The sequence below is a fragment of the Peromyscus maniculatus genome, chromosome 10 (assembly GCF_049852395.1).
Source record: "Peromyscus maniculatus bairdii isolate BWxNUB_F1_BW_parent chromosome 10, HU_Pman_BW_mat_3.1, whole genome shotgun sequence".
Classification (NCBI taxonomy): domain Eukaryota; kingdom Metazoa; phylum Chordata; class Mammalia; order Rodentia; family Cricetidae; genus Peromyscus; species Peromyscus maniculatus.
The window spans coordinates 12,755,001-12,768,762 of record NC_134861.1 but is presented as its reverse complement, the minus strand read 5'-3'; the positions used below and the strand labels follow the sequence as shown (position 1 = coordinate 12,768,762).

General features: G+C 38.8%; 1 protein-coding gene across 2 annotated transcripts in view; it reads right to left on the bottom strand.

Annotated features, from left to right (window-relative positions):
• Window positions 1-13,762, bottom strand: part of Abca13 (ATP binding cassette subfamily A member 13) — a 432,541-nt gene that overhangs the window by 136,648 nt on the left and 282,131 nt on the right. For both annotated transcript variants that reach the window (XM_076545963.1, XM_076545964.1), the window contains 2 exons: window positions 13,298-13,416; window positions 10,957-11,044 (listed from right to left, as the gene is read on the bottom strand). In XM_076545963.1, coding sequence (XP_076402078.1) covers window positions 10,957-11,044; window positions 13,298-13,416 — 207 coding nt within the window. The remainder of the gene's footprint in view (window positions 1-10,956; window positions 11,045-13,297; window positions 13,417-13,762) is intronic.

Here is a 13,762-nt window from a genome sequence, read left to right as displayed (position 1 = left end):
GATGAGGAATGGTTGTCAGAGAATAGAGTTGCAGACCATTGTAACTGCTGGGGTGGTAAGGATTCCCAGGAGGCAAAACTAGGGCCCAGCTTAGAAGCATCCTCATAGCCAGTGGACTAGGTAGCATCGCTAGGCACAGCCCACAGCTGTCCACCCAGCAGTCATGGACTAAATGCTCCTGTACTCAGGATGCTACTGACAACTTGTAGTTATTTGCTCAAATACATTTTTCTTTGCAATGAAGGATTGAGTGAGTGGGCTTCCAGGAATAGGATTTACAGTGTTCTTGGGCTCCTCTTTCAATGTTTGTTTATTAAGTGATCTCCATTTGAGAGGGCCTTAATTAATCTTTTAATCAAGTAAATTTTAAGATGATCTTAAAATTTGCACTAAGGATTTTGCAGCATTCAAATGAGAAGTGTTTTTATTTTTCTTCTTTTCTAAAACTGCATTGTGCTCTGGAAATAGTTATGGGATTTTGTTCCCTGTTGGCCCAAAAGTCAGAAGGTGAGAAAGTTCAGGAAGGGAAGTAGGAAATTAATCTTGTAGGAATGGAATATATTACTCCAGATCTTTGCTCTCAGGAATCACAGAAAAGGATTCCTTAGGAAAGTGAATACAGAAGGGAAAAAGTCAGTCTGGGTACACTCACCTGTGTCAAATAATAGGCAGAATGTAATGTTAGACACACACACACACACACACACACACGGGTACATGCATGCACATGCTCACATACACACAGGTGTGAGCAATGTGTTTGGCCTATTTGTATGAAGTACACATGATGGAAAGTGACTTTGGATTAAATAAGATAAAAACACTCAAAGTATAAGAGAGGCTGTCATGGGAAGGTCCCTGAGAGGCATTCTATACTTGCTGAATCATGTATTAGTCATTGTCACATCCAAATTTCCACTTTTCCTTCAAAAGGACAATGAAAAGTCACCATTTGTATCTTAGGAATGCAGCCAGAAAGCTGACGGGAAAGGCTGCTGAAAGGATGATACAGTCATTTTACAGGACACCAGCCACCTTTGGGCTCAGACAACTGAGCCCTTCATTCCTCTCCACAATATTAGATAATGTGACTTCCTAGAAAGAAGTACAGTCCTCAAAGGGTCAGATAGAGATCATTCAAATGCCTGCAGAGAGTGAAACACTCCAATGCTGAAGAGCCATGTGGAGCAACAGATACAGGAGTCAGAACAACATACAAGCCACTCCTGTCCTACCACTGGGCAAGAGGCCTGTTCTCTGAACATCTGAAAGCAAAGCCACAGGCATCTGATAGCACAAGTGTCTAGACTTGGACAGAAAATTCAAGGCGTTGTGGTGATATTTTATTTGTACTGAAATGTTATTTTAATTTTATGTTAATAAATAAAGTTGCCCTGGGGTCAGAGCTATTAGAGCCATAGTAAGAGCGTGGTGGTTAGAAGAGCTAGGTAGATTTCTGTGTGTTCAGGGATACAGCCAGTATTGGAGACATACGCCTTTAAGACCTGGAGGGCGGTGCTTACAGGCAGTGATGAGGCAGTCATGTGGTTGGGTTTACAACCAATGAGAAGGCAGAACAGAAAGATTATTTAAACAGGGACACAGGAAGTACCTCCCTCTCTCGGGGAAGCTAGGAGCACTGGAGGAGGTAAGATTTTATCTCTGAGCTCTGACCTCTCGGCTTTTCTCTTTTACCTTGGCTCTGTGTTTCTTATTTTAATAATACGATTGGTTACATCTACATCTGGCGCCCAACGTGACAAGAATCCATTAAAAACTGCTTGGGGCCGGCTCCCTAGCCGGAGCAGCCGGCTCCCTAGCCCCAGCCCAGGTCTGCTTGGGCTCAGGCCGGACTGTGAGCTGCTTGCTTAAAGCCAGTGCTACAAACAGCTCAGGCCTGCCCTGCTAAACAGGGCCCCTGGCTGTAAAGCCAAGCCTTGACTCGGCTCAGAGGGAACAAGTGGCTGGCTTTAAGCTTTAGCCGGCTACCCCTTCGCTTTCACTTTCACTTTCACTTTCACTTTCACTTTCGCTTTCTCTCTTGCTTTCTCTCTGTCTCTCTGTTTCTCTCTCTCTCTCTCTCTCTCTCTCTCTCTCTCTCTCTCTCTCTCTCTGGATTTACACCTAGGACTCTAGGTGGCTGTTTTGAAATTCGCTCGGATTTCTACTGTTCTACGCAGATTTGGTAAGTCATAAAGGAAACTATTTAAAAGACAAATTTTTTCCACATTTAAAAAAATGGGTTTCCTGTGTACATTGGAAGAAAATTGGGTTTTGTTTGAAATTTTAGGCAGTCTGACAATGGAACAACTATATGAAAAGATTAGTATTATGGGAATTATGCAGTTAATCACCATGCTTATTCTCATTTTACTATTTAAAAAGATAGTCGATTTAAGTGCCAGGATAACAGCTTTAGAAAAACCTGTTAATTTTAACAGTGAAGTTGGTTCAAGTTTGGATCATAAGGTTACAGAAAGAAAGCCTGTTTTCACACAATCATCCTTAATTTATCCTGTAACCGTACAGCAGATGCCTGATCAAATGGCTACACAAAATATCTGGGCTCCAATTGAACTGATGGATTTTAAAAGGTTTAAGGAGGCAATAGTATCTTATGGCATGCATTCCCCATATGTAAAGCAAATGTTAAACTCTTGGTCAACATATAATAGGATTATACCACAGGACTGGCGGGACCTTGCACAAGCTGTTCTGGAACCCAGCCAGAGAATTCAATTTCTGACTTGGTTTAAGGAGGAAGCTAGAAACGTAGAAACACAATGGAGGGATAAAGGAATACAAGTTTGTCAGGATCAGCTTATTGGAGAAGGCCAATATGCTTCAATACAAACACAATGTTTATATGATGTTCAAACTGTAATTTTATGTCGAATGGCAGCCTTGAATGCATGGGACAGAGTTGATGAACCAGGAAAAAAACCTGAGTCATTCACAAAGGTTATGCAAGGCCCAAAAGAATCTTTCACAGATTTTTTAGAAAGACTGGCTTCAGCAGTAAACAGAATGGTCTCAGGATCAGAAGCTAGTAAGGCAATAATTGAAGCTTTGGCATTTGAGAATGCGAATGCAGCATGCAAAAGAATAATCAGGCCGTTAAGGGCAAGATCTGCACCTTTGGAAGATTGGATTAGAGAAACAATTAATGTTGAGGTTGATGAGCATGATACGTGGGTAGGAGAAGTAATTTCAAAAGGTTTGAGGAGTGTTAGATGTTTTGGGTGTGGAAAGCAAGGACATTTTAAAAGGGACTGTAAACAGGTCAATCCTAGAAGCAATGTTTCTTCAAGGAACAATGGCAACAGAATGCCCCTTCCTTCTGGAGTATGCAGAAGGTGTGGTAAGGGAAAACACTGGACCAACGAATGTAGATCAACAAAGGACAGACAGGGTAATCCTTTGCCTCAGTTTTCGGGAAACTCCCGGAGGGGCCTCATGCAGGCCCCCATAGCAAAACCAGTTCAAACCTTTCCTGCAGCTGTAGACGAAATCCCTGCTCTGAGCGATTAAATAACCAAATGACTATTGGAATAAATCAGGCTGGTCAGGATGATGAAAAAGAGAGAATAGAAAATTCAGGAGAAAACATAAAGAAAATTTTTTGGCAAACTTCTATTAATGAACAGAGACCAAAATTAACGATAAAAATAAATGGTGTTTTGTTGTCTGGTCTGGTAGACACAGGTGCGGACATTACCATAATTGCACCAGAATTTTGGCATCCAGCTTGGCCTCTTCAGGAGGTAAACGTTCAACTGTTAGGAATTGGGACATTATCTGGAGTGAAACAGAGTGCAAGATGGCTGGAATGTATAGGTCCAGAAGGACAGAGAGGAAAATTAAAACCATATGTCGCTAACATAGCTATGAACCTGTGGGGTCGAGACTTGTTGCAACAATGGAATACTCAGATTAAAATCCCTCCAATCTCAGAAACAAATCATAAACTAGCACATGTTTCTGAGAGAAATATTAGAAGGCATTATTTTGAGTGGTCACCAGCCATCCATATTATACAGGAACAGGGCACAACAACTGATAATCTTCCAAAAATACCAACAGCTCTACCTTTAAAATGGTTAACAGACAAGCCTGTATGGGTTCAGCAATGGCCTTTAACAACAGAGAAACTCCAGGCTTTAGAAGAGCTGGTAGAAGAACAGTTAAATGCTCAGCATATTGAACAGTCAACCAGCCCTTGGAATTCTCCTGTATTTGTTATTAAAAAGAAATCTGGTAAATGGAGAATGGTAACAGACCTTAGAGCAATTAACAAAGTAATTCAGCCGATGGGCTCTCTACAATCTGGAATTCCTTTGCCTACTCTGTTACCAAAAGGATGGCCTCTCATAGTTATTGATTTAAAAGACTGTTTCTTTTCAATACCCTTACAAGAAAAGGACAAAGAAAGATTTGCTTTCACAGTGCCTACTTATAATAATTCTCAACCGGTTAAAAGATTTCAATGGAGGGTCCTCCCACAGGGAATGTTAAATAGCCCAACTCTGTGCCAATATTTTGTACAACAGCCATTGGAAGTGATACGTAAAAAATTTCCTAAATCTATAATTTATCATTATATGGATGATATTTTACTAGCTGACTCAAATGCAGATACTTTAGAAAGAATGTTTGAAGAAGTAAAGAAAATTTTGCCTTGCTGGGGATTACAAATTGCTCCTGAAAAAATACAAAGAGGAGATTCTATTAATTATTTAGGATATAAAATAGAGCTACAAAAAATTAGACCCCAAAAGGTGCAAATTAGGAGAGATAGACTACAGACTCTTAATGACTTTCAAAGATTATTTGGAGATATTTCTCATCTACGAACTATTGTTGGGGTAAAAAATGATGAACTGACTAATTTGTTCAAAACCTTAGAAGGTGACAAGGACTTAAATAGTCCAAGAGAATTATCACCTGAAGCTGAGAAAGAATTGGCCTTGGTAGAAAAGAAAGTACATGAAGGGCACGTGGATCGTATTGATCCAAAGCTGGATTGCATTTTGGTTATTTTACCTTCTAGGCATTCCCCTACTGGAATATTAATGCAGAGGGAAGATATTATATTGGAATGGATATTTTTACCAAATAAACCAAATAAAAAATTAAAAACTTATGGGGAAAAAATCTCTGACTTGATTTGGAAAGGAAAATTGAGACTTCGTCAATTAGCAGGAATAGACCCAGCAGAAATTGTCGTACCTTTAACTAAGGAGGACATTGAAAAATTATGGACAGAAAGTGAACCTTGGCAAAGAGCTTGCAGTAATTTTTTGGGAGAAATTAACAGCAAATATCCCAAAAGCAACAGAATTGATTTTATAAAGAGAGCTGATTGGATCTTGCCTCGAATTGTACGGCAAAAACCCATATCTGGAGTTCGTACATTTTATACAGATGCCAACAAACAAGGAAAGGCAGGTTACAAATCAGAAAATTTAAGTAAAGTGGTTCAAAGTCCTTATAATTCAGTGCAAAAATCAGAATTGTATGCTATTCTGTTGGTATTAATGGATTTTTCAGAACCTCTCAACATAGTAACTGACTCTCAGTATGCTGAAAGAGTGGTATTACATATTGAGACTGCAGAATTTATCCCTGATGCTTCAGAATTAACTTCACTATTTATTCAATTACAAGATACAATCAGGAAAAGGAGTCATCCTTTATATATAACTCACATCCGATCTCATACTGGTCTGCCAGGCCCTCTAGCACAAGGCAATGATGAGATTGATAAATTATTGATAGGAAATGTGCTGGAGGCCTCAGAATTTCATAGAAAACATCATGTCAATAGTAAAGGTTTAAAAAAGGATTTTTCCATAACCTGGCAACAAGCCAAAGAAATAGTAAAGAAATGTCCTACTTGTTCCTTCTATAATCAAACACCATTACCAGCAGGATGTAACCCAAAGGGTACTCAGAGGAATGAAATCTGGCAGATGGACGTGTTTCACTTTGCAGAATTTGGAAAACTGAAATATGTACACCACACTATCGATACTTATTCAGGATTTCAATGGGCAACTGCTTTGAGTTCTGAAAAAGCTGATTCTGTAATCACTCATTTGCTAGAAGTTATGGCCATTATGGGTATACCTGCACAAATCAAAACTGACAATGCTCCATCATATGTCTCTGTTAAAATGAAACAGTTTTTTGCTTATTACAATATAAAGCATATTACAGGTATACCACATAATCCTACAGGTCAAGCAGTTATAGAAAGGTCAAACAGAACTCTAAAGGATATGCTAAATAAACAGAAAGGAGTAACAAAAACCCCCAGAAATAGACTGCATAATGCTCTATTAACTTTGAATTTTCTGAATGCCAATGAGAAAGGAACAACAGCTGCAGAGAGACATTGGGTAATAGAAAAAACTACAGAATTAAATCAGCCTATATACTTTAAGGATGTGCTGACCTCAGAATGGAAGCCAGGGTATGTATTACGTTGGGGACGAGGTTTTGCTTTTGTTTCTACAGGAGAAGATAAGCTGTGGATACCATCAAAATTGATAAAGGTTCGATTTGAACAAGAAAAACCTCTTAATTAGAGGAGGTGATAGTTCATCAATCAGTATGAACATCCAATTTAAACTAACTTGTACCTGTAACACATGTCTTTTCACTTAATCAGATAATAACTTGCCAAAAAGGAACATCCCCAAAATTAGTCTTGGGGGAAGGTTTTTGTTTTTGTCTTTTAGGAGAATGAAGGTTAAGGAATCTGAAGGACACAAGACAAATGAGACAACTGAAGAAAAGGGACAAATCATCTATCCCAGGAAACAGAGTATATGGGAGTATATGGTATATGGGTATATATTATCTAAAAAATTTTATGTCTTCTTAAATGTTTGTTTCTGCTTTTCTCTAAAGATTTAACACTATTGGTTTTCTAATAGTCCCAGTTCAATTAAAATTTAAAGCTGACTTTGGAGTTGGAGAATGGCTCTCTCCTTCTTCAAACTCAAGCATGTTGTTAAAAGGAAAATGCAAACTCCCTGTATCATGCCAGAAAGAGCCATTTTCTGCTATGGGACAGGACAAAAGCAAAATTAATTAAGGGACTATTCTATTACTAATCTCAACTCTTTGATTCTATTCTGATTCTTTAAACTTTTCTTAAAGTATAAATTTTATATCAAAATTTACAAGATTAATATATATATACATTTTAAACTTTGTTAAGATATGAATGGTCATATAGAGTACTATCTAATTCTAGAAAAAAGGCTTCAATTAGCTGCATATATATGTCTTTGTGTTCGAGTCTCTTATCAGTTTTCTGCAGGAAATCACGGCCAGGCCTAACATCAATTGAAGTCTCCGGAAAGAAGATGGGGCCCCACAACAACAACAACAACAACAACAATTCCACGTGGACAATAATAATAATATCACTAAACTGACTAAATATGACTAAACATCATCTACAGATCAGCTTTGAACTACAAGGTGCTCAGAACAATTTTGAGATGACTAGCTGAGATGATCCAGTCTCAAAGACTACTTGAATAAGGACTTGAGATAAACCCTGAACTTTGGCTTTATACACAGACTGGATAATAATGAAGGATATAGTTACCTTTCCTAGAATTTGACAATTAACCTAAATTTTTCTTTCAGGATAAAGATAACTTCACCCATACCCAGCAGGAAGCAATTTTAAGAATATGACACCCACATTGCCAAAGAAGTGGTGTGGGGCAGGTGGTTTTTTGGTTCTTTTAATGGGTTTTGGGTCTGGGATAATTTTCATTATTTAGGGGGGTTGGTTACAAGTTGTCAAGGGTTAGGAAAAAGGCTAAGCAAAGGAGATTAGATTTAAGGTTCTTGTTTTTTTTAAAAAAAAAAAAAAAAAAAAGAAAAAAAGAAAGAAAGAAAAGAAAAGAAAAAGACAATTACTAGTTTTAAATACTTTACATTATTACCAACTATTAGGATATAAAGAAATGAAAGTTAGTAGTTAGACATTACAATAGAAATTGTAGTCATATTAGATATGTTTTAAAAATGGAGCAGATGTATTTTAGACAGGTCATCTTCAAACCCTTCAGAGATCTACAGAATATGGCATTTAAAATGTTTTAATAACTTAGAAATTTTTCTTTTTTGAGACATGTCGGCTCCTGACAGTACCAATCTACTTCAGAGAAAATATGGGCATTGAAGAAACTGCATATGGAGTTAATTTTCATTGTGGCAAAAGTTAGCCACTGGACAACAAAGTATCCTCGTATCAACAGGACAAAATGGACAGACAGAACACGAAACAAAGGACTACCGATTCCTGCCAAAACAAGTGTGGTTATGGCTTTATCAGAAGGCATCTTCTGAGGCCAGGACAATATGGCACCATCCCTGAAGTGGCCTTCACAATCTGGAAAAGGTACAGTGCCCTTTTCTTTGAAGGCAGCTGAACAGGCAGTGGGCTGATGGCTTCTGTTGTGCAATGGAACAGCAACTGAAAGCTCACGCCTCTCAATAGTAGACTGGCATTTAATAGAGGGATGTGGAGAAGGGCATGCTTAGATGAAGCCATATATACACAGCCAAGAAGAATGGACAGCTGAATTCAAAAACCATCAACAATTTCCAGAATTTAAAATCCTGAATCATGACATGACACTAGTGGAATTCAGGTGTTTCTGGTACATGGACTGCTCTCACCCAAATGGAGGTTGAACTGTTGACCTTGTGTACAACCTACTTCACAAATGAGTCTGTCAGATACCATAAGCCTATAGGCTGAAGACGATGCCCCAACACTGTGGAGAAACCTCAGGTGACTGTCCAGGCAGCTGGCTGTTTCTGTCAACTCACAAAATTTTTGGAAGTTGCTTTTGTGCACTTCCTGTTTTTATTTTTGTTAGCTAATATTATTTCCTTCTTGGGTCTCTGAGGGAGTTGAAGATTAGTTAGTTATAGTTGAAGATTAATTAGGATAGAAAGTGAATTAGATACATTTTGAACTTACTAAAATAGGATAGATAAGGGAATTATTTTCTCTGATATGTCAAATACAAATGGACTAGACATCGTTTAGGTATTTGTTACTTGTATATATTGTATATAGTTATTGTACTTTTGTATATAGTTTTTCTTTTGTTAGTTATAACCTTTTGCCTTTTTTCTTTTTATTAAAATAGAAAAGGGGAAATGTGGTGATATTTTATTTGTACTGAAATGTTATTTTAATTTTATGTTAATAAATAAAGTTGCCCTGGGGTCAGAGCTATTAGAGCCATAGTAAGAGCGTGGTGGTTAGAAGAGCTAGGTAGATTTCTGTGTGTTCAGGGATACAGCCAGTATTGGAGACATAAGCCTTTAAGACCTGGAGGGCGGTGCTTACAGGCAGTGATGAGGCAGTCATGTGGTTGGGTTTACAACCAATGAGAAGGCAGAACAGAAAGATTATTTAAACAGGGACACAGGAAGTACCTCCCTCTCTCGGGGAAGCTAGGAGCACTGGAGGAGGTAAGATTTTATCTCTGAGCTCTGACCTCTCGGCTTTTCTCTTTTACCTTGGCTCTGTGTTTCTTATTTTAATAATACGATTGGTTACATCTACAAGGCGTTGTCCCAAAAAAATCAACAGGAACCTTCTACAAATTACTCATATTTTAACCATATCTATATACTACCCTTCAATATAAGACAATGAATCATTTAAACTATTTCCCTTTAAGTTCTGGATGCTGGGATTCTCATGTTGAGCTATAAATCTATGTGTACATTGATTTTAGAAGAAGAGTTCTTTGAAGGGGGAGGAGTTTCTGTGCAGTCCCTACTATGACTTGGGATTTTCTTCAGGGTTTAGATACAAAGTACAGTTGTTGAGAACTGTCTCTGGGGATTACTTGTGAAGTGTCTGCAGAGAGCTGTATCCCCAGAGTGAACACCACATACACAAGTGTTTGTGTGGATTAGCCTCTCCATTTCAAGGGAAACACAAACACCCCTGCTTCCCAGTGGGGAGTATGATTGCTGGGCACATAGGAGTCGCAGCAGTTCCCTGGGAGTTTATGAGCAGATGGGATACCTACACACTAAAGAAATATAGCAGTTCCCTGGGAGTTTATAGCATAAACATATAGTAGCAGTTCCCTGGGAGTTTATGAGCAGATGGGATACCTACATACACACTAAAGAAAGAAATGATTTGGCCATCTCTTCACCCACCTCTTCATACTAGATTTAGCTTCCTCCTCAATCTACTTTTTCAGTTTCTCAAATGCCATGCTCCTTCCCCCATCACAGTGACTGAAAGCTTTGATCCTTTCATCCTTGCCCATTTTAAACTTACGTTGACTATTTTACTTAGGAAAGAAAATCTGTTATTTGCCATTTCTGAATCCCATTGTTGATAAAGACAATCTTCTATCCAATCTTCACTTCCTCCCAACTGAAGAATCTCCTACCTTCTCCCTGTAATTGTAACAGGAATACGCCTAGCTCCTAGGGCACACTGGCCAAGACACAGAAATCCAGAGCCCCAAAGAATTATCCTGAGTAATTGATGCTTGTTTCTTGTCAGGCTGGTGTGCACACAACCTTTTGAAAGATGAGTTCAATTCCATGCATGGGAAAATTCCTTGGCAACCATAAGCAGTGGTGGTGGCTCCATTCACAGCAAACACAGGCATCTCAAAAAGTAGATCAGCCTTTCATTTACTTTAGTCTAATAGATGAAATTCTATCTAAACAAAATGTTGTAACCAGTTTGTTGTATTTCTACACTTTCTAAAAAGTCAACTCAGTTTTCTCTCCAGAGGATCTTCATAACACAATCATTTTCGATGTCCAGTAGCAAACACTGGAATTTGATCTGCTTGCAACAAGCCCATGCTCAAAATGTATTTGGGCTTTTGTTTGTCTAAATACTTTCTAAAATATGAAGAAAGAGAATTGCATTACCTTTGCTAAAGTTCTTTGTTTTGATGTGTTTGTCTTCACATCTTCAACTTCATTGGGAATTTGTACTCCAAAAGACCAACCTCCAAGCCTGTTAGGAGTAAACATGATGTTAAACCAACCCAGGGTACCAGGACTTCCACTCAAAGGGTGATTTAGAACCAACATAGTGGTTCCAGTCATCTCAAGATAGGAGGCTACTGAGCAGGTCTGACCCATTGTATGACCATACAGATTGAGACACTTGCTGATGAGAGTGATCTAGCCTCATTCTAGCACTCAGAGAGAATATTGCTTACAGGGAAGGAAAGGCTTTGGCTCACCATGCTGGAAACTGTACTTATTAGAACTTAGCAGAAGCAAACACTATGAACCGAATTGGCTGTGACTCTTAGCACTCTGTTTTAATTCCTAGGCACCCCTCACCCTTCAAAACCACTATTCAGGATTACTTGCCCTGGTATAATCCTACAACCACCTGATTTGACTGTCCTGCTCTGCACCTTTCCTTCACCACTTGCAGCTTGCCTCACTCAAAAAGGCATCACAGAACTACAGTTGGGTATTATCCTAATACCTTACACTTCCATCCATTATATGAATTACCATGCTGAGTTTTGTAATCATTAACTTGCTAGTTTGTCTTTCATGCGGTTAATGAGTTTTTCCTGGGTGAGAATTATGTAACTTTATCTCCATGGGCTGTATGTTATCTTACACTTATTAAGCTTCCCAATAGTTGACATCAGAAATAAAGGTACAGTACGTTAACATTGGCTTCTCAGTCTCTGGATATAAACAGACTGAAGAACAGTCTTACACCATAGCATCCTTAGTGTAAAAATTAAGGAATAAGGAGGTGTTTCCATCTGGCAAAACTGAATTCTTTCATCCATTTAGCAAGCATGGACTGGATATTTCTGAGATGCCAGGTACTATTCCAAGTTCTGGGCATATGACTTTTACCACATCACAGTTAGGAAAGGGAAGCATAAGTTGTAGAACATATTTAAGGATGCTAGGAGGGAAGGAAGCAATAGAGATGCAGGCAAACCAGAGGACAAAGGAGGTCAGTGTTGAGGGCAATGACAACATACTGGCCTGGAAAAGGAGAGAAAGCAAATTCAAGGTGGTATAGTATCCTAGCAACATGGACAGCCTATGGGGTGTCTGCATCTATGAAGCAATGCAGTGTATTTTGGGAACTTGGGAAATCTGACAGGATAGTTGTGGTGGTTTGAAAGAAAATGACCCCAAAGAGAATGGCATTATTAGGAGGAGTGGCCTTGTTGGAGAAAGTGAATCACTGTGGGGGTGGGCTTTGAGATACCTTTTGCTCAAGCTTCCCTCAGTGTGACTGTCAGTCAACTTCCTGTTGCCTGTGAGATGTAGGAATCTCAGCTATTCCTCCAGCACCATGTCTGCCTGCATGCCACCATTGTCCCCAACATGATGGTAATGAACTGAACCTCTGAAACAGTAAGTGAGCCACCACAATGAAATGTTTTCTTATAAGACTTGCAGTGGTCATGGTGTCTCTTCCAAGCAATAAAAAACCCTAACTAGACAATGGTAAATGCTGCTGACATTTAAAGCAATGTGAAGCTACTATACCTGTAGTCACCTCCTTTGGCTCCAAAAAATTCAACACAATTTTTTTCCAAAACCACAAGGAATTATAAGACATTGTTTGTTGTTCCATTACTAGGTGCTACATAATAGAGGAAATTTTAACCAGAGACCATTATTTCCTTGTGCTGCTAGCTTTTCTACTTTACTCCTGAAGTAGCAAAACTGCCCCTGGCTCCCCTGCCACTGCCACTGATGAGATCTCAATTGATACGATTTCCCCCAATGCTTCAAAGCCTGAAAGTCAGCAGTGAAGAATCCGATTCAGGCCTGCAGTGTGGCTTTGGAATTCCTATGAACACCAAGGTGTGTCTCAGACTTTTGAGCTTTAATGTACATTTACATTTGGAACAATGGGTTTTTCCCAAGTGCAATTGACTCTCAAAGTCCATGGGCTCTGCACATCTGTGGGTTCAACCAACTGCAGGTAGAAAATAACTATGATTACATTCAACATATATAAACTTTTTATTCATCATTATTTTCTTGTAGCGTTTATACTGTGTCAGGTATCATAAATCATCAAGATACAACTACAGAATGTGATAACGTGGGTGGAGTTCTATGGTAGTTCCATACCACCATTTTATAGAAGGGACTAAGGCTTCTGTGGATTTCAGTACCCTCTGGGTTCCTGGAATCAGTCCCTATGACTGTGGAAAGACAAATGTAATTCAAAACAATAGGCAAGATCCAGCACCAGTTTTATACACACCTTGGTTTTGCAGATGGCAGCAGCAAGTACTCTTCCACATCATAGCCTGAGAGGTTGAGCAGCGTGTGTCCCAGGCAGTTGGTGAGATACGGAGCCCCAGCATTTTTACTTGGACACTTCTGTAATTGTTTTCAAAGATATAACACAGAAACTTTTTCAGAACCCACAATCAGCTTCCTGACATTACTTTAAACTAAATGTGACTTTTCCTAGCTTTTAATTTTTAATAAATTATCTCCAGCCTTTTAGACATTCTGATTTCTGAAATCTCTTTAAGAGCCTCCTGCAGTCAAGGGTTTCAAGAATTCCACTGTGACCTGTGCTGCCAATTATATCTGAGGACTTCAAATTCTTTTTTTGCTTGTAAGTTTGGGCAGATCTGTAGAAACTAAAAAGGAAAGATGTTTTCACTGGCATGATCTTTCATTTGAAGAAGCTAAAGAGTCAGAGGCAACTAGTAGGAGA